General features: G+C 43.8%; 1 protein-coding gene across 1 annotated transcript; it reads right to left on the reverse strand.

Moving 5' to 3' along the window:
• Window positions 1–7,901: 7,901 nt before the first annotated feature.
• Window positions 7,902–21,894, reverse strand: LOC145397976 (uncharacterized). The gene is made up of 4 exons (XM_080270950.1): window positions 21,802–21,894; window positions 10,335–11,034; window positions 9,250–10,064; window positions 7,902–8,111 (listed from the first exon to the last, which is right to left on the reverse strand). Exons 1-4 carry the CDS (start codon window positions 21,892–21,894, stop codon window positions 7,902–7,904), a joined length of 1,818 nt encoding a protein of 605 aa, XP_080127076.1.
• Between the last annotated feature and the right edge of the window lie 470 nt (window positions 21,895–22,364).

Raw genomic sequence — 22,364 nt, forward strand, 5'->3', positions numbered from 1 at the left:
CGTAGTTACGAAAGTCCATTTTACCCACCTCTTCAGCACTAAATACACCCAAAAGCTTAACCTCGCGCCCCAGATTATCTTTCAAAACCCGCATAATGTCTTGGGAATTCATACTTTGTTAGGGGGAATTAAGCTCTCTCATCCACCTGTACCGACCTATCGTAGTTAACTCTGATAGTGCCGTGTGTTTCACCGAAAAGTAAAATCAGGTTATTGCTTAAATCCGATTCCCCCAAACTCACTTCGATTCTCACGTTTGCATCTCTCTGCACAGGGACAGCGTCATGTAATTGTTCGGGTACGAAGGAAAACACACTCACTGTCCTCCCCTCCGTAAAATCCTCGCACTTTATTAAGCCTTCATTATCGAACCCCAAACTGGCCAGTGTAGTGTAGTATAGCTGCGCCGCCGTTCCATTCAAGTGAATATTGATGTCGGAGACATCAAGGTGCTGGAAATATTGAGGGTTTTTCCTCCATTCGCCCTGAAATGACTGAAGGTCTATCATCACCATATCTATCTTTTCTCGTAATACTTCCCCCCATACATTTTCCATCACAGTGTACATCTGGTTTCTACTTAAGATGTACGATTTATACAGAGTTTTAGAGAAGAGGATGACCAAAAAAACTTTGGCCAGAAATGTTTTTTCTAAGGCTAGGAAAGCCGTGGTGTGGGGCTTAACCCACGTGACCCATAATGTGGCGGAGTTTATATGATACTAAAATTTAATGTCTGTCTTGGGTAACTGCAGCACAAATTTCTTGTCGGCCAGTTCTAGTCTGAGCGTCATGTCCAGGTTACTGGGTAAATAACTTTCACACGAGGAAACATCGACCAATAACGGGAACATCACGTGCAGACCCCTCTGTCTGATCTGAGTCAAAATAGCTGTTTCTCGTGCACTCGCCTCCGTGAAATTATTCTCTTGGCTCAGCTTCTTTTTGGAAGAAAGCAGACCATCTGCGTGGAAACCCCCGACCCTGGCCAAACTCTCGGCTTTTCCGGGGGTCACTGTCATAAGAAGTTTAACGTAGCTTTTGATAGCATGATACGGTTGGTTTTCGACTGTTCCCAACAAGAAAATCTGCACTACTCGAAATACTGTATTAGCAATCCCGTAAGCACACATAACGTGATCACTTTTGTCTAGAGGCGTGTTTCTGTCTCCCTTAGTTATCGAGAGAGAGAGCTCAATGAGTAAGCTTGAAATATCAGTATAATCAGGGCTGGGTGATATCCTGTACTCCAAATAAGGGTCATTCAGTTTTCCACCAGACGGTGGTAAGTTGAGTGATAATACATCGGTAATACATTTACTAGAAATACTGGATTCGACCTGACGATGTCGCTCGACACGAGGAAAGCTATCGACCACAATGGCTATGTATTGCGAGTCAGGGAAATGCTCCCCCCATCGTGGGTAACTTGCCATGATGAAACCGGCGGGTAAACTGAGACACTTTTTTGCACGGAGAAGCTTGTATAATGTCAAATACATGAGGGTGTAGCATCTTCACAGTTTTTCTCCGCTTTGCATTTCTTCCTTGAAATTGTTTCATTTGCCTTCGTGTTCCTTTCACCCTCTTTCGGTTAGGTGGTTTCCATGTCACCCCCTTTTTTTTTTTCCTTTTACCCTTCCCTGACATGATTTTATCTTACACCTCCTGTACTGCTCTGATCCGGCAATGCTTTAACGATGACTTGAAATTTTTGCCAGCTAAAACATCATCCCCTACATTCTGAATGAGATTTAACCCAGAGGGGAGAGCTTTTTAACGAGAAAAGGGGCAGTTTATTTTAGCCAGCTCTGCCAGCTATCTGAGTATCCCCGTTCTTCGTGGAGAGGGTTTAAAATATTTAATATCGGCCAGTAAGCCCCCGGGAGGGGGCTCAGCACATAATTTGAGGAAATGTTCCTTGCTGGGTGGGTGAAATGGCACCTTCATTCTGAGGGCTGTGGGGTGGCACTGATGAACTATGTCAGAAGTAATGGTACTTATTTGGATCTAAAATGCAAGCCGCATGTGACGCTCTGGTCTCTTTGGAAGTAAACAGGCTCCCCATTTTCATCTATTAATTTTATGGCTATGGATTCAATGTGATGTGAGACGTTCTTGTAAACGACTGCACTATCATTTTTTGCTGTGGAGGATGGTAGAGCAAAGACATCGAAAATATTTACAAACTGATTACCAAACTCACTTTTTTCAATAATATCTGTATACACATACACTGCAGTATCAAAATTGCGTCTCAGTGGTGGGTCGGGTGCATATTGAGGCCTATGCCCAGAATCCCCATCCGAGGGAAGACTTCTTCGGGCACGTCGCACCTCCGCCTCCGCCGGTGCCTCCGCCACTGCCGCCGCCTCCGTCAGTTCCTCCGCCGCCACTGCCACTGCTGCCGCCACCCCCTCTCCCGATCCCCTCCATACTGTTGTTCTAGGTACTGCTGTTGAGGCCTCGGGTGTATGTACTCTTAAGTCAGGGGGCTTGTATACTGTCAATGTCTCACCCTGTTCAAAGCCTAGGAACTTTGCCAATCTGTACCCTACCTTCAATTTAGTGGTGCAATATATGTCGTGTGGGTTACATATTCCCTCTTTCCAATACACAATAACTCTGTCAAAACGCGGAGATTATTCAAAGAGCCTCTTCTCGTCGAAGTATTTTTGGTAAAGATTCTTCATCCCCCTCTTTAAGTCATTGGATATCTCTCTGTTCAAGACCCTGATTGCGAATTTCACATAGTCATGATATAGATCCGACCTAGGTGTGTAAACAAAGAACTCGTGTTCGGTGTTATCATTCGGTTTGATACCATAAAATGCGATCCTGCTGTCGGGGTTATCTTTAATTAAGGCGTATTGTTTTGATGGGTACACAATGTTTATTAACCCAACTTCGTGTTCTCTAGTCGGATCGAGATGAAGAGAGGGGAATAGTTTATTTTCAAAGGAGTGGTTTTGGTTATGAAAGAATATGTCCCAGTTACCATAGCTGCTCAGAAACACGTATCAGACCTCTCCATTGTGCTTCACACCTTAAAATAACTCCAGACGTAAACATAGAGGGGTATAAATATATATACAGCTCCATTTTTTTTTTTTTATTGGGATGGGTACAATGAGTTAATAACCACTACCTGTGTTCTTCTTAGTCTTCTTCTTCCATTCCTGGGGAAGAGGATCATCATCACTGAAGTCCGACTTCCGTTTCTTACTGTCCTCCTCCTCCTCCTCCATCATTTCGTTTTCACCTTCAATATCCTCCACGTCGTCCATTCTCTGGCTGGCCTCAGCAAATTCCATCTCTTCTTCTTCTTCTTCTTCCTCTTCCTCTTCCATTTCCTCTTCACCTGCGGCATCAGTGGTGGTGGCTGTACACCTGTCATCTTCATCACTTTATGTTTCCCCAACAGTGGCCTCCTTCATGATTTTGAGATATTGCACATACAGACGCACATCCTGGAGAAAGTTTTCTGAGGGGGAAGTTAGCACCACTATACCATCCTGGTGCACATTTTCTGCAACCTTGTGAATCAGAGGAAGATAGTGTTCGGCAAACTCTTGTTTCCTGCTGAGTTTCTTCACACAACTACCGCTATCCATGGAGAACACCACTTTGCAGATCGTTCTTCCTGAACTTGAGAAAACCAGTCAGTTGCCCCAGGACCTTGGCAAAATACCGTTGGCGGTTATCTCGAATATTGCTCATCAGTCCCTCGACATAATCTGCGTCGGACGAGTGGCGGATGTAATACTTGGACATTTCGTTGTCTTCTGAGGGGTATCGAATGCCGTACTGCACCACAATTCCAGCAAACCAGGGATCCTTGCCGATGTTTTTGACAAGGCAAAGACTCCCTGGCTTGATGCGGCTTTCTCTGGTACAACAGTTTAAGTTGTACAGACGTTGGCGGCCAAAGGCATCGCAGGCAGTAGATCTAACCCCACCACGAGACAGCAAGTCTTCTTCCTGTAATCTTCATTTGCCAGGTGGGACGGTGTCCTAAGTTTGAGAAGGTGAGTGTTCATGGAAAGGTGAAGTGTGATGCAACCTGGCGGTTCAGTGGGGGCTTTTATCCACAGTGCATTCAGGGGGCAGGGTTGTGGGTGGGGCAGGGTACCCTGTGGGAGGGGCTTGGGGTTTGGGGCTTGGGGTGGTTAACAGTAAGGCACTCAACTGCTTCCTAATGACATTCACCTCCTGCCCTTACTCAGTTTTGCCTTTACGCTTGCATTTTCATAAACTTCAGTAGAATGCTGGCGGTATCTAGTAACATCTTAAGCTGCGGGATATCCAAACCGAGGATGCGATGGGAAGCTTTGGGCATACCCAGCACAGATATTATTTCAAGGATATTTTCCCCTGACAGTGGTGAGATTAAATTTCCAGAAGTGTCCCATTCCACCCCCGGTACATTTTCACACATAGAGAGAAGAGAATCGGTGTAATCCCGATGACTTGGGGGATTGTACAGGTGGAGTAAGTGCCGCAGGGGGGGGTTTCCCCAACTTTTACTTGTTGGGGGGGGGAATGAGAGATGGGGTTGTGGAGTGGATAGTTTTTTTCGAGGGGGTGGGCTGATGTCGGATTTTTTTTTATTTGTGGATAAGAAACTTTCGGCCTAGGGCCTTGGGATCAAAACATATTGTTTTATCATCGTGTTACTAACCCACTGATGAGGAAAGCAGCCAGGGGCAATAGCACACTCAAAATTGCCCCTCCCTTTGGTTTCGAAAGGATGCATTTCTTGGATTAACCCCCATTCTTTTACACGCAACGGACTTGAGCTCCTTTCCGAATTTCTTGACTTTTTCATAGTCCTCAGATCTCGGGTGAGATTTCCTCTCAGAAAGTATCTGAACAGCTCGGAAATGGTATCGATATGCGGTTTGGAGAGACAGACTATGAATTTCGCTCTTAGCTGGGGTTTCAGGCGCTGAAGAAACAGTATAATCTCACCGTGTATCTTAAGGAGGGGGGAGGGGGGCATGTTACACAATTTGAAGATCTTTGGCTGCAATCCACGAATTTTCGAATTCGGGATACCCGACCCACCTGACCAAATATTCTTTCTTTCCTCTCTGAGTACGCGAACAGATGACCCTCACCAGGAATGTCTCCGGTATGGATACGGTACTAATTCTTCCCTATAAAATACCCCGCATATGGGTTCGTTCTTTAAATCCTTCAATCGGTACGTGTGTAAATCCTGCTGATGCACAACTTTATCTAGAACGAAGTGACCTCTTCAGTGTTTTGCACGTAGTATCCCCTGTTAAATTTGGACGAGTGGTCAGCTGTTGCAATATGCGCTGCACGCCCTGGAGTTAGCGGTAAAGTGGGGGAGGGAACACTGAACCTCAGAGATTTAAACATTTTCCTGAACTGATGCCTGAATGAACGAGCTCCTTTCATCGAATGCACTTGCTTAGGTGTCTGACCGGATGTTAGTCCTTTATGGGGGGTATTATTATAGCCTTCCACCAACTCATGTAGGGTGGTGATATACGTTCGCGTGTTATTCCCCGTTAAATATCGATATATTTTGTCTTTCGGAGTTCATATGAAGTGCTCGGCTGGTTAGCTCTTTATCTCTTGGGATGATGTGCTATAGACCCGAATGCCCCGATGTGCTAGGTACTTCTGCAGGTGCGCATTGGTGAATTCAGTGCCTCTGTTGCAGAAAAGGCGGCTTACTCCTTTAAAATCCTTGTTCTGCAGAACCTGTTTAAAAGCTCTGGTGACCGAATGACTAGATTTATTCTTTAACCCTTAGCCGCCGGGGGGGTTCCCGGCCGCAACACACTCCTCCCCACGGGCGATTTCCGAGATTTTGGAAAAAGTACCCTTACTTCAAACCCTTATATCTGCCAAACTATAATAGCTAGAGAATTCAATGAAAGTTCATAAGACTCACCAACTCTTCCTCTTTTCAATGAAGGTATCCCGAGATCTCTAGATGGTCCCGTCGATGAATAAGGATGAGTTGAAGACGAGTGGTTTTTCACGTTTTGGCGCGCGGTTCCTAGCACGGGCCACTGGCCATGGCATTGGCCCAGCCGGCTAACGCTGGCAGCACTGATTGTAGTGGTGATTGTAACACTGCCTGAGCGTCCTTGGAATGCAGAATATTCCACTCGTTTTTTCTACTCCTCCTTACTCACCACCGTGAAAATGAGGCATCACCCAGTTCATATGGCTCACCCAAGGATTTACCGCCCACACCACCATGCTACTAAGCCCCGTAGGTGTGTGGGAAAAGAAATATCTCATCTTTTTTCTGTACTCACTTCTTCCGCAAATAATCATATTTCTCCTTTACTAAGACACTTAGAACTACACTTTACATCACGATTACGGGTAATTGCACTTTGACAAGTGCTGTTGCTCTTTCACACATTATCGTAGAGTATGAGGTAATTATTTGTACTGTAAATCAGACTGCTTTGTACTAATCAGGGTTATAGTGAAAATTCTATAAATGTTTTACACAACTAACATTATTTGTCCTTCACATCACAGATACACTGATGCTCATATTTGGCACAATCCCCCTGAGTACTGAGTGAAATAATTTAGGTATACCGAAGCAGGTATTGTTCATTGTGGCCCGCTCACGAGTGGTTTTCTTTCAGGTTACAGGTAGGCAAACTCAAGGTTTATCCAATAATTTTCTAACCAATATCCAATAAACAGTATCAACTCCTGTATTGCACTTACTATATATCACTTATATGCACTTGTAGAACTTATAAAAGACTTATATCTTAGCACTTTCTATAATTCACTTACAATATCACACATTTCACTCATGAAAATACACAAACTTCTGCACTGCTGCACACTATTTACACTTCCCCACACACCTGCTCAGTACTCATACCACTCCCGAAGGGACTGGTTGTGGAAATTCTGCCCTTGAAGTGGTAGGCTGAGGTGTGGGGGAGCACAAGCAGGCGGTGAGAGTGTGGTGGAAACGGCTCTGCAGCGTTTTTTTCCGCAGATGACTGCCAGGTCCGCGGTCACTTTCCCGATGTCCTTCGTCATCCTGCACCTCCTCATCGCCGAAATCATCACTCTCGTAGACTGTCCCTTCCTCCTGGAGAAGTTGGAGAGCCCTCTCTGGCGTCGGAGAGCGAGTAGGGGTTGGAGAGCGAGAGAGCTGACTCTCCACGTGGTAGCTTTCTTTTCTCCTCAGAGGACGTACTCGTGCTGAATATACGAGAGGGGACAGTATCGTCAAGGGAACGTCCTATGGCACTATCACTAAGCCCTTTACCTGGCAATAAGGGATGAACTTTCGCGGGGATTGATGAGGCAATCAGCCCTTCATGCGGTGGGACAGAATCGGATGATGTCAAGGAAGATGACATGGCACCTCTCGCTATCACTGAACAGCACAACTGCAGGGTACCTGGGGGTCCTACCTACCCCATAGGTATCACAGAAAATGGGCCCGCGCTTAAACAGTAGTGGGAAGGTGAGTGCGTTATATCAAGTCAACCAGTGGCCCTCCACACCCAGAATCCTATCTTGCATACACGTCAGCCGGCAGATAGGGGTTAAGGTCACAACTTTAGCAAACTGGCTAAATACGTTGATGCAGACTAACAGGTAACAAGTACCTTTATTAAACTTTGCTAACCAACTCATGTCACACAAATCGCATGCTAGGATAACTTTAGGTTTAGGAGCCAGTACTCCGACAAAATGAAACTTTTTCTTGGTTAGGAAATGGAGGGTATAGGCTTTATTTCCCTCAAAGAAATATTTTACCATTTTCATTGTGATGCTCGGGTTCAAACGTTTAGCGGCTCAGTATAATTTCTGCACCCCCCCATACGCTGGAGGTTCATCAGTGTCTTCGTACAGTCTTTTCAGCATCGCATTTATAGTTTCCATTGGTAAACAATTTCAGGATGCAATCCAACAACTTGGCATCTGAAGGTTAAATAATCGGGTGTGCCGGGGGCAACGTCTATGAGCAAATACCCGTAGCTCACCTTAGTTGCTTTCTTATAAATGCCCACCATCTGTCTGGAGCCCGCCTTTCCAAACAACTGTCTCCCTAAAGTTTCAATCTGGTTCAAATCACGCATCTTGGGAAGAACAAAGTGACTAGCATTTAGACTTATATCCCTGGAGTACTTCCCGTGCGCAAAAAGCTTCTGGGTTATGAGGATAAAACTGATGTTGTCGTGTCTTCCCCTGGTGTAAGATTTCATGACAGTCTTATCTTCCAAAGCATCAAAGAATAAATCATCGAGGACTTATAGAATCCCCCTTTCATCTTCCGATCCATCGAACTCCTCAAAACTATTAATTATACCTTCGTGCAGTTCGAGTTTAGGGGATATTTCGGGATTAGACTGCAAAGGGAGGTTATCAGCTCCTGATATAATGATTTTATAAATTTTACTCTGGTATTTGGTAATCAGTTTTGAGATGAATTCAGATTTACCACTGTTGCTGTACCCTGCCATGAGTAACCTCGCAGGTGTTCTGAAAACATCGAGATGCTCCGCGGATACACAACGCGTGTGCTCCATACTTATCATCCACCTGCCTACCCACCTGCCTTAACTTTGATCAACCGACTGCCTCGATTTGGAGGGGGGGAAGATTATTATATACTACCTCCTCCCCCCTCCCGACTGTGGTGATGGTAGTGGTAACCATCTGTATCATTGCACTCTATCATTCCACAGGGTTTCCCCTGTGGGGGGAAGTGCTGAGATCTGTGGTGCTGGTGGTGCTGGTGCTGGTGGTGGTGGGCTGGGGGTACTGGGGGGTATATCGGAGTGAATATACGCCGGTGAGTGCAAAGGTTTAACATAATACCGCTTGTCATCAAGCGAAGATAGGCTCCGCTTTCGTATGGCCATTGTGCAAACCTGCCCGTTAATGTTTCAGATGCTGTAAACAATACAGTACTCTGTATCTGCACCTTCTTGCAGGGATTCCCGATATTTCTTGTGCGTCAGTCTTCTGATGTGATGTTGAGGGAGGCCTTTGCTGCGTTTAAAGGAAGACTCATTGCACAACAGCAGGCTGTAACTCTTGGGTTTGAGAAAAATCCCCTCCTTTATGATACTGTTCCCTACCTCGCTCTTGAGGTACCCCAAGTGTCCCTTCTGCGATGGATCAAAAAGAGGGTGAGTCGGGTCGAAGTTTGAAAAAATCCATCCAGTCACATAGCGGCGTTCTTTTTATCATTTCTTTGAAAATGTCATCTACCTCCTTCAGCAGAAAGATGTAGCTGTCTGTGTTGTGGTAGGCATGTTCTATCCTATCACTGTAATTTTTCTTCAATACATTGTAGTAGAACTCGTAAACCTTCTGCTTGGCTAGATGGAGGATTTGGAACCCTACAGCCGTGGGATGGGATATTTTGACACTCCTGTCTTTGCGAGTGCATATCACCCTCTTGTCTCTCAAACAGACGATCCTCTTTAAAAGGGGGTCCCGAATCAGTTTCCTGAAGCTCGCCTCTTTTGTCATGACCTCGGTTCTTTCAGAGTATTTCTCTGGATTCTCCAATGTTTTCCCAAATATGGCATTTGATGCTGTCTTCAGTGCCTTTTGCCTGATTTTGCTGGTGGCTTGGTGTCTGGCGCAAACATTCCTGCAAATGAAATCCCTTAGGAACGGCTGTTGCTTGAAGGTGTTAATATCTTGAACACTCTCAATTTCCAACCCCATTTGCAACTGTGTTTGTAACGTTGGGAGGGGGTACAACGCATTGCACTTTCCTTCGTGACAAGCCACGAGTTTATGAATGTGGCAGGGGAGCTTTCGACCCTCTCTTTGCAGAATACCGGTGTTGTAGTCGGACAAGAGAGAGGGCCCTATGTCTTTGTGTGATAGTACCAGGGGCAGTTCATCGGTTTCTCTTGCTACTTCCGGACGAACGGGTTTCGTGGTGAGCCTGATCCAGTAACCTCTTTCTCCGTTGGTGTCGTGATTCGAAAGCCCAATATCGAGGAAATCTTTCATTTCCTTGGGTGTTAGTTTGCGAACATCTCCCACTGGCAGTGGTTGTAGCATGACATCTGGGTAGAGGGCATTATGGTCCAGGTAGAGAATCCAGGACCCTTTCTCAACCAGGGGGTTAAACCCCACAGGATCAGAAAACTTATTCCTGGCTGTGATTTTCTGTCTGACAATTGTTCAGTCCCCCGAAAATGTTGTTTTGCATCAATCAGTACAATTCTGGGTCGTAGGGTAGATCTACAGTAGTTCAGCTCCTGAGGACATGAGGAAGGCATCAAAAGCATAGGCTGGCAGGAAGACATATTAGAACGTGTCTTGGGTATACATACCCTTTAAAATGCCCCGCCAGTGCATGAAAATATCCGCCAGGAATCCAGCATCGCACCTGACGTAATTTAGCATGAAAACCCGGAGATCTCTGCACTTGAACTTATCCCAGACATGTTGGGCTAAGGCATAATCCTCATCTGAAACGCCTTCCTGTCTTAGATGACTGTAGAATCTCTCTTTCACGTGGAGCTCTGTCTCTCTCAAACTTTCATACGATGTCACTGCTTCATAAAGGAATATTCCCTTGCCTGCCATTAAGAACTCCTGACCCTCGAGGGGTAGGTGCTCTATCATGTGACGGGTGTATGTGAGAGGGAGTCCCTCGGCCACGTGCGACTCAGCTAGTTTACCCAAACCAGCTTGTAAAAATGCCAGGGAATCCATCATGTGAATAATGCTTAACAATGTCATCTCTCCTTTACACCATACACTGATGTCGCCTGCTTCACGCTTCATTTCCTTAAGGAGCAGGGAGCAATCATACGTCATGTTGTGAGCATAAGTTATCAGTCGTTTGCTCGAGTTGTGACAGGCCAGATTACACCAACGGCAGTATGCCCCGATGCAATTATTAGACGGCAGTCGGTGGTTGTGATGGGCGTGTTTATCAGAACACCCAGTAAACTCGTTGTTACACAATTTACACCTGTCCTGTCTCGCAATTTTAGCTTTGGCTTCCTCGCCCCAGTGGATTTTATACTGGGGGATACTCGCACGAATACGATCCCAGGAATCTGATATGGAGTTGATGAAATGGGTGGCGGCGTCCTCCCCAGCATATGCGTGTGAGTTTACCACTCCCCCCCGTCATCAATAATCAGATAGGCATACCCAACTGGTTTGTGAAGAGACTTTACCATGGGAGAAAGACCTAATGTTTCATACTCAGAGTCAGTATGCTCGTGCATTCTCGACTCGAAATCAAAGAATGCCAGGTGAGATGGGGGGTAGCTGTAAGCATAGTTCTTGAACCTTTTATTTTTTTTTTACTTGTTTTGGGAACATCAGCATTTGTTCAGCCATGCACCCCTGCTCGTGGGGATTAAGATCTTCCTGACTGTTACATCCGTACATGCAAGTGCGACAGTAGAAGGGGAATTTTTGGCGTGTGTAGCACCTGACTCACTGGTGGAAATCTTTTATGAGCATGACATGCTGTCCGCCAACCAAAAGCACATATATTACATTCTCATACTTCTTGCTCTCTTTTCCCGCCAGGAAAGCTGTGTGTCGCATGTCGCTGGGCTCCAACCCGTACATGTATATGGAGAAATTGTTTATTCTCTCTAAAATGTGGATTTTTTCAAATGCTACTGGAAAGCTGAAATCACCGAGCGACACTATCATTCTGCAACGCCACAACTCGGCTACCATTCTCGTCGTGTGGGACCATTCTTCCCGGGGGTTGGTTAAGTGATATTGGTATGCTGTGAGAAATCGAACCATGCAACAATTGTCATCGCCAGGAGCGTTGAATACCCACTCTTTCCCACGTACTTCCTTCGGGTAAGGTATAAAGGTACCAACACTGTTCTCCATTTCTAGAATACAAATCGTTACTTTGAAGTAATGAATGCCATCTAAAACCCACCCACTGCACTGCAGATACTGCAAATTGGTTTCAAGTCTTTCATGGAGATAATCATGGAAGTACTGTTCAACAACCTCTGGCTCATCTACCAATGCATTGATGCTTCGTATTATTAAATAAAATATAGCTTGCTGACAATGTTGGTCGTCAGTCTGTTTGACGAGAATCAGTGGCATCATGGCATCATCCCCCAAATTCTTAATGATCTCCTCTCAGGTATAAGACTCCGATAAACTAAACTTAGCATGTCATTGAAATACTGAAAATGCTGGCGAATGTACAGAATTAGGTCAGGGTTTTCATGTTTTGGAATGGAAAAGATAATGGAAATATGACACCCACTAAACACCTCTTCTATTTCTAGAATGTGCGGAGTTTCATCCTCATCATCCTCATCATCATCATCATTGATATTTAAACCCTACCCCTTTTCAAACAGAACTTTCTGATCGCAGGTGGTGGGGGGGGGGTTGTATGGGTGGTGGTATGGCTGGAGGTGAAGAGGGATGGGTTACATAATTACCTGGCGTGTCTGATTTCCCTGCTGCACGTGCACATTCATTTCCCCCATACCCGCTTGCACTGGGATGTGGAGAAGTCGGTCTGTTAGATTCGAGTGAGGGGTTAATGTCACCATCACGGGGATTCGTTTGATGTATGGGAGATAGTGTTTGTGTGTTCTGTGAGTGGGTGGGTTGGTGCCCCGTAAAAGATGAAAAAAATTTTCAATATTGTGGATAGGAATGAGTTAGTTTCTTTTTCACTGTATTTATTTCTATGGGGTGTTAGTTTTACGTAGGTGATACAAAATAAGCTTTGGGTTAGGAATGGGTAATTAGTTTAATATATTACTATCTTCGTTTCTGGGGGGGGGGGTGATTTGGGGATTAAAATGGTGTTAACTAACTGACTTACCACGACACTTGTGTTTGACATAAGGCTTGTACCTTCGTCTCCGGCAATCTGGGCAGACCTCGGCTCCTCGCATATTTTGCACATGCTCTCCCTCCTGCCCTCAACCCACTTCACTTACAACAAAGCCAACTGAAGGAGGGAATATGCCCCTCCTGCTTTGTGTGTGTGTGTGTGTGTGTGTGTGTGTGTGTGTGTGTGAAGGGTAGCAGGATCTTTCCTGCATCGAAGGTTATATAACCTGCTCTTTGTGTGTGTGTGTGTGTGTGTGTGTGTGTGTGTGTGTGTGTGTGTGGCGGGATTAATGTTTCATAACCCTTCTGTGTGCTCTCTCTCTCTCTCTCCACAATTAAGGTGTCTGTCACCCACGACTGACGTAGGTTGGGTGGCGCGGGGTGGATGGGGCTGGTCGGGTAAAACATTCGGCCGGTGCGGGGCAGCCAAAGTAAGGAAACCGTTACAAGGAGGGGAGTGGGGTCTCTCTCTCTCTCTCTGCACAATAAGGTGACAGGCTGGCTGGTTGGTTGGAGTGTCTACAAAACTCCACACATAACCCGTTAAATAAAACCATACATGACATTATGAAATGGAACAAATATGTTACGAGGACCACACCTGATTTTTTTTACCAGGAGGGATAAACACGCTATGAGGTCAAACACCCGGGAGAGGGGGGGTTAACACCATCTCTCTTTCTCTCTCTCTCTACAAATCGAATCTCTGTTTTACCAAGTAGGGAATGAAATAACATATTTCAAGCTATATTTACCAAACATGATGCAATAACTGGGGAAGGGGGAGGACGGGGTGATGCAACAATACCTTGAGGAGAGAAGGAGGGGAGGCACGTGTACAAACACGATATAAAGTGTTCTTGGTGGGTTGGGGGTCACGTGTACAAACACGATATAAAATATTTTTTGTGGGGGGAGGGGGTTATGCAACAATACCTGGGGAGGTCAAGTGTACAAACAGGATATAACATGTTCTTGGTGGGTTGGGGGGGGTCACGTGTACAAACACGATATAACATGTTCTTGGTGGGTTGGGGGGTCACGTGTACAAACAGGATATAATATGTTCTTGGTGGGAGGGGAGGAGGGGGAGGGGGGAGCTACGTGTACGAACACGAAGTAACATGATCTTTCAACCTGGATTACCAAACATGATGCAATTACTGGGGAAGAGGGGGAGGGGGGATACGTTCCGAATGTGGGTTCAAGGTCATGCCAAGGTCATTGGGTACAAAAAGGTCAATGACCTCTATGGTCCCTAACACCTGCTGACACAACACCTGCCATGCACCTGTGTACCCAATGTACCCGAAAGGTCAAAGGTCAAGGTCATCAGATCTGGGAACCTGTGTACCCAATGTACCCTAAATGTCAAAGGTCAAGGTCATCAAGTCTGAGGCAAAAAATATCCTACTGTCCAGCTATATTCATGAGGAAAATGCAGCAAGTGTTATCCCCTTTCGTTAGAGAAGGTTGGTGCCGTAACTACCTAGACGATGTTGTGATTTGGGCAGACTCTTTCGATCAGATGCTAGACCGACTGAAGATTACCTTTGGAAGATAAACCGAACTTGGATTGAAGCTGAATGTTAGTAAATGCTCTTTCATAAAGCAAGAAATTAAGTTCTTGGGACATGTAGTGTCAGAGAAAGAAGTACACTCTGACAGAAAGAATCTTGAAGCTATTGAACAGATGTCATGACCAACGAAGGCCAAGGAAGTGAGACACTTTGTGAACATGTGTAACTTCTATCGCAAACACATTCCTGACTTTGCTGCCATTGCCAGTCCTCTCACTAATTTGCTTAGGAAGGATGCAAAATTTGAATGGTCAGAGGAGTATGAGAATGCATTATTAGTTCTGAAACAAAAGTTAGTGTCAGCTCCAGTAGTAGTAAAGGCAGATCTAACTAAACCATTCGAGTTACATATATATGCTAGTGATTCGCACATTGGCGCAGCTCTTATGCAGCTGGAGGGAGAGAAAGATCTGAGACCTATTGGATACTTTTCAAAGAAGCTTACCCCAACAGAGAAAAGATACTCAGTAACAGATAAGGAAGCTACGGCAGTAGTGGGTGCATGTAGATTTTTCGGCCACTATTTATGGTGCAAACCCCTTTCCATCATTACTGACCATTGACCATTAACCACCATCTTTAAGAAAAAGACTAAATGCCCACGTTTGTCACATTATTTGTTGGAGATGAGTGACTACGACTTTGTGATAATGTATAAGAAGGATGTGAATCATTATGTCCCAGATTCTTTGAGTAGACCAGTAGGAGCAAGCGAGAAGGCCTCAGATATCACCCAATCTAATGCAGAATTTTGGTGGCTGGGCAGTACGGTGGACAAAGTCCGGGAAGCCCAGAGAACAGACCCGAAGTGGAGGCAGGTAATTCAGTATTTAGAAGGAGGTCAGTTACCCAGGAAGTTGTCCAGTAATCGTCCCATTTACGCTTTCGAAATGAACGAGGAGATTCTGTATGTGCGAAGAGAAGAAATGGGAAAGTCTAGACTGTGTCTGGTAGTACCCAAGTCTTTGGTTGCTATTTCCTGTTCAATTGTTCATAACTCATCGCACCTAGGGGAACGCAAAACGGTAGTCAAGGCAAGGCAGTTTTTCTATTGGCCGTCTCTTTTGACTGATGTGCAACATTTTGTTAAATCATGCAAGTCATGTCAGCAGATCAAGGGTCACGGTAAGTGTGAGCACCATTTTAAGGAGTTGCCACAAGTAGATGATAATGGTCAGAGAGTTGCAATAGAGCTCACAGATTTGTATAATAGTAGGAGTGGTCACAGGTATTGTCTCACGGTGATAGACCAGTTTTCTAGGTATCTACATATCTATCCCCTTTGTACAAAATCCACCAAAGCCGTAGATGAAGAATTTAAGAAGGATATCTGTAGGTATGGCAAGCCACAGGTAGTTATCATGGGCAACGGAGGAGAATTTACCAGTGCAGAGTTTAGAGATTTTTGTAGGAGAGCTGGGATTAAGCAAGGATTCTGCCTACCCTACCATCCCCGGGGAAATTCAATTATTAAGAGAGCACATAGGACCTTAAAGCAGTACTGGTGATCTTGAGCCAAGAACACCTGAATACATGGCCCATGCACCTGTGTGACACTGAGAAAGCATTGAACAAAGCAGTGCATACATCCCTAGGTACATCCCCATTCTCTGCTTTTTATGGACGTCATCCAAATCACGAGGTAGGAGATTTGCAATTGCCTACTGATGAAGACTGTATAGAGAAAATAGATGTCAAACAGATGCTCAAGGGGACAACGTCGGATGACTGCAGGATACCTTAACAGGGCAAATGAGGCACGTAGGAATGATTCTCTAGAAACAGATGAATTAGTTGGGATCTGTGTCGAAGAGTGCTTGCCTGATACGACATCAAAGCTAAACAGAAAATGGTAGGATCCTTACAAGATTGACAAAGTTATCGATCAGGGTAGAGCCTGTGAGTTAGAAAATGTATTTGATGGCACCACCTGGAGTAGGGTAGCTGAAAAGGTCAAAAGATATGTTGAAAGAGAGTCCTTACTGACTACGGTGGATCACAAGTTTTTGACCATTGAGGATGAGGAGGAGATACTGCCTAGTGTGAATTCCAGAGACCGCCTGAGAGGTTGCAGTACTCGAAGATGATGGGTGTATGGTGTATATATTGTATATACTCAATTTTTTTTTCCTCTCTGAAGACCTCTTCTCCTTGCCTTAACTGGCTGGGAACATGGAGTCAGGTATGCCTTTTCAGGTCTCTCCAGACTGTACCTGTGCATTTATTTATTTTTTTACCAGTACCTATGAGTTGTAATTTTGGGTTGATTAATATATTGAGTTGTTGGTTAGGGTATGTCCAGCTTTTGGAAAGGTGAGGCGTGGAAGGTGCGTGTTGTCAAATCGAGTTGTCAAATCGAGTACACGACGGTGCCTTACCTCAAGTCTTTTTTCTTTTTTTCTTTAGGTTAGATTGTTAGGCTTAGTTAGGGAAAATGAGCTCTCACAGTTAGGACTTTCATTTTTTTCTCTAGAGTTAGGGAATTGTACATGTGAGGGGCAGTTCTACCTGAAGGTCTCCACCTGGAGGTTTCCTACTCGCTTTGAGAACCTCGAGCACCGTGTGTATGTAATACCCAAACTGCAGTATAGGATTGCACAGAGAAAGAGGGGAAGTTTCCAGTTTCTCTATAGGGCTTGGAGAACTTGAACTATGGGGCTCTCGCATGTTAGAAGAGATAGGTAGGTTTCGCTCGGTCTCTCTGGACAGAACGCAGTGGAATGGCTCGTGTTACTCTTAGCGAAACACAAAGTTTCTTCTTGTAGCAGGACATTTTTCTTGTGAGTAATATAGCTGGTGACTGACATACCTCTTCAGTTGCATATCGTGAGCAGTATGAGAAAATTTACTCGTGGTAGAGAAATTATTTTTGTTGTGGACAGGATAGCCGCCGACTTTTCTCAAGCATGGAGCTTATGTAATATCCCACAGTCGCAGTATAGGACAGGGCAGCTGGTGTCTTTGGAGGCATGTAGTTTGGTTTCCCCTCACGAGCCAGGAGAGTGTGGAACACCCCACAGTAACAGGATTGAGGGAGACTGGTCAAGTAGGCGATATTTTTTTTCTTGCCTATCGACCATTGGGGCAAAGGCCCCTGGTCATTAACCCGCCCCATCCCAACGTTTTCTGGGCAGTGGTACGCCCCAATCCCGACATTTTTGGACCTTTTTTTTTTTTGGCTCAAACATCCGCTTTTGGTGATAAACATCGAAAATTCATAGAAAAATCGCCCACCTGAGGTTTAAAATACTCGATCCAGGTAGGAGTACCTCCTTACCTTACAGGGTTTTCTATCAGGCTGGCTGCAAAGAAAACGAGTTCTATGGGAGGATAACTATTCTACACCACTCATAAACGGTATTTATTTATTTATTTGGTACGAATTTATATGTAGTACGAGAGTATATTGTTTTTCAAATGGTAATATAGGCATTATAAGCATTGTTTCACTCACTAACTCATCACCATTCCTGACCTTTTTTTGCCACATTACCTGATCATCATTTCTGGCTGTTTCTTCCTCTAATGTTTGTCCTCCACATTGTCATCGATTGGGGAATCACTCTGGCTCTGAATTTCGTACCGTGGCATGACATGGCTTTACTGGCCAGGTCACTGATAGGTGAATTGCTGAGAAAAGGTCATGCAGGGGGGGGGAGGAGGTCATGCTGGGTAAGGCATTGTCCCTGCCTGGCATCTTGCAGAGGAAGGTGTCCCGTGTATATGTGCTAAAAATCACTCGCGAAAATTGAATATTGTGCAAATTAGGGACCTTGCAATGTTGCCGCGTTAATTTACATCTCCGGGATATGAGTGCACATCATGTGAGGACGTGAATTCATGTCTTCGGGACGGGACGGGTTAAGGCCGTATATATATATATATATATATATATATATATATATATATATATATATATATATATATATATATATATATATATATATATATATATATATATATATCCGTACACACACACACACTTCCATGTATATATGCAGACACACTTTCATGCACATATATATATATATATATATATATATATATATATATATATATATAATCATTTTAATATAATTTTTTTTTTATTCTTATTTTTTAAAATTCTTCTTGGTTTTATATTTTTTACACCTTATAAAGAAAAACCCAATCTAAAAACCATAAAACTAATCACCTAACAGACAAATCGCTAACCTATACTAAATCCTACAGAGACAAATAGCTAGGCCTACACGAATGGTAAAAATACCTCGATTAACAGAACACCATCGACTGCAGATATGTTATTCCTTACTACATTTCATATCTGCACTCATCACCTGGTGACTGTCAGTCGAGGCACAACCTAATACAGGGGACATCAATATATGAAAGGGAACCAGACGAGTCAGGAACATTTCCATATACGTCAACTTTTGGCCCTTAATTGGCACAACTTGAACAATATGGTATAATCTATTTACATAATTTGTACAAAAGTGAAGTACCTCGCCCAACAGATCACCATCGACTGTAAGTGCCCAATACCTTTCTATATTGCACACTTGCACTCATCAGCTGGTGACTGTCAGTTGAGGAATGGGGTTTAATGTAGGGGACATCTGTATTAGAAATAGATCAGTGGGAGGAGGAACTATTTCAAATATGTCAACTGTAAACCCTAATTAAGAGCGGCTGACATAATTCTTCTTTGGTTTCTTTTAAACTTTTTGCATATATTTCGTCAGGACCTGGCGATTTTTGAGGCTTTAACAATTTCTTTCAGTACGTCCTCCTTACTAATGGTTATTTTACTAATAATATTTTCCGTATTATCATCGTAAATATTTGCTGCTTGAGGGACCATGTCTAGATTTTCCTTTGTAAATATTGATATGAAATAATTATTTAGGATAGAGCACATTTCATTATCTTCACTTGTAATGTTACCTGATTCTGTCCGATCTTTATTTTTCGTACGGAACATTTGATAAAAACCCTTAGGGTTTTCTTTCGATTCACAAGGAACCTCAGTTTCATAAATTCCCTTTGCTTTCCGTATCTCCCTCTTTACTTCTCTATTCGAAATCGTGTACTGGTTACTTAAGCGTTCCTCTCCACTTTTTATTTTTCTATATATTCCTTTCCTTAGGCCTATGGGAGATTTTAATCTGTTGTTTAACCATCTTGCTTCTGAGTTTTCGTTCTAAACGGTTTTGAAGGGATATATCTATCTTAGCCTCCGTGTATTATATTTACTAACTCGTTACATTTCTCACTGGCCGAACGGCTGCTTGGTACTGGATCTGAGTTAATCCCTGTCACGTGAACTACACTCCCATCTATGACCTGACCTTCCCCAGAGACCTGGCAGACATTCTCACCCATTTCCTGCCCCTCACCTATGACCTGGTGTTCCCCACTGACCTGGCACTCCCTAAAGTAGCTAGTATCCCTATGGAATACAGTTCTAAAATAAGCCCTTAATCCATCAAAACCTCCTAGACGATAATAAGGAATGGTGGTGGGATTTTCAGTGGAACAGATATCCCAAATAAATTTGAATTTAATTTCTTCATGATCGCTCTTACCAAGTCGTCCACCAACCTCTATGTCACTAATGACATTTTCTTTATTAGCTAAAACCAATCTAGTATATTATTACCTATGGTGGGCTCCCTAATATACTGATAAAGGAAATTATCCTGTACAATATCTAGAAATTCCTCTGACTCGGCATCCCCTGTCTGATTTCGCCAATCAATCCTTGGCAGATTAAGATTCCCTACAATTATTACTAAGATGGACTGTGACGCTTTCCTACTTTCCTCCCAAAGGTATTTACTATCTGCTCTACGTAATTTTGGAGATCTGTAAATAGCTCCTAAGACTAATTTCTCCCTGTTGTTACTGATTTCAACCCAGACACTTTCGGTGTCCGTATTTACATTAATGTCTGATTTACTGTAACAGTTTAATGAATCCTTTACATAAATAGCTACCCTCCCCTCTTTCTTCACAGATGGTTTGGCACAAAAATATTATATCCCTTTATCTGATATTCTGCTAAAAATTCTCGAGTATCTGTATTCATCCAAGTTTCAGTAATAATAGCAATGTCTATTTTCTCCGTACAAATTAAAGCCCTCAGTTCATCCATTTTATTTTGTAAACTCCTGCTGTTTGTGTAGAACACTTTCAGGTCATTACGAGTAGTACCTTGGGACTTACTTTTTAAAATTTTGTTAATAACTGGGAAACTCTTTACTTTACTAATATAACAATTTTTTTTATGCTGTCACTTATCATCCCTCTATCATCGCTTGTTTTGTCCTCTGTCATTGTCTGCTCATTTTGAGGTGCCTGCGTGGATGTTTCTACACTGATGGTTAAGCTGTTGTTCTTACTTTTGCAGGTCTTGATGCATCTATCCAAATCTGATGACAATGATATTTGAGTGTAGTTGTTGCAACTTCCTGTAGAACTAATTCTTGTCCTAGAAAAAAAAAAAACTCTATCGTCCTATCTATCATTCCACCTAAAACCGTGACTCCCTGCCTACTGAGATGACTCCATCTCAACTATACGTGGAACTCCGTACATAAAAGCGGTCCCGGCTGTCTATGAAAGGTACTGGATTATCTTTGCAATACCTTTCAAGGCGGCAATTAAAACCTATCGCCCTGCTCAACCACCCCCTCCCAACCCCCCTCCTAGGCAAAACACCGAGTACTACAGGGGTCCCTCGTCTCTCTCTACCCTTCTCCAACATCACCTTGTTCTGCTGCCACAATACCTCACTCTTATATCTACTGATATCATTGCCCCCTACACTAAGGCACACAGTGGGTTTGTCTCCACTATTCTTCACGATATTTGAAATTTATTCTATCACATTACCCACCCTGGCCCCAGGAAGACACACATGTTTAGTGAGTGGAGTATACATTGTTCTGTTTACATATCTTACCTGGGAGTCTCCAACAATGGCAAAAGTTTCTTACCTTTCTTGATTTCCGTATACTTATCTGTACAGGAAGTTCTCTCACCGTCCTTCTTCTTTGCTATCCTTATCTCATTCTAGTAGTTCAGTTACTTCTCTAGGAGCTGCCTAGCATGGGCTAACCGGCCTACTGCAGTTATCCTCTCTTCTTATGTTCTTATGTTCCTTCTCCCCTATTTCCCTCTTTGCCTTCCCTTCACACTGGTCATGTAATGCATCGAATGCATTTGTGATATTTATCTCCACTTGTTTCTTAAGAGTGAACTTTATTCCACCTTTGTAGACAAGTGTCCAACCTTCAGCCTTTTTTTTTTCTCTCTCTCTCTTCCCCAGCATTTCCTCCAACAATTCCCCCATTTCTGCCTTCTCCTGCCTGAGAACCTGTACCTCCTTTTTCAGTTTTACAAGTTCTTCCTTTAACTCAAGGTAGTCCTTCTCAAAACTTGCATTGAGGACACAACTCTCCGCAGAGGAAGCCATCACGCACAATTTCACACAAAGGTAGCACAACACTATCACAGGTCACTGCAACACACTAGCACAATACTATCACAGATCACTGGCACTGCCCTATCACAGGTCATTACAACACACTAGCACAGCACTATCACAGGTCACTAAACTGACTGACAATTCTCACAACAGGTGGGTACAGCTAGCTAAATCAGGAACGCCAGGAGAGACGTCTGAACAGACTGACCTCACTTGCTAAGGTTGCAGTGTGAGTGTGGATGGTGAACTGGGTGAATTTCTCTGTCTGATTGTTGGACAGAAACAGGGATGTGTGATATCTCCATGGTTGTTATATATGCATATGGATGGAGTTATTATGGAGATACATGGTAGTACTGTGGATGTGGGAACAGCCTCAATGAGATAGGGAAGCACCTGAAAACTTAATGTTCTGTTGTTTGCTGATGATACTGTATTATTAAATTAGTACGATGAGG

The sequence above is a fragment of the Coenobita brevimanus genome, chromosome 44 (assembly GCF_032717465.1).
Source record: "Coenobita brevimanus isolate Jiangsu-jjx chromosome 44, ASM3271746v2, whole genome shotgun sequence".
NCBI lineage: Eukaryota > Metazoa > Arthropoda > Malacostraca > Decapoda > Coenobitidae > Coenobita > Coenobita brevimanus.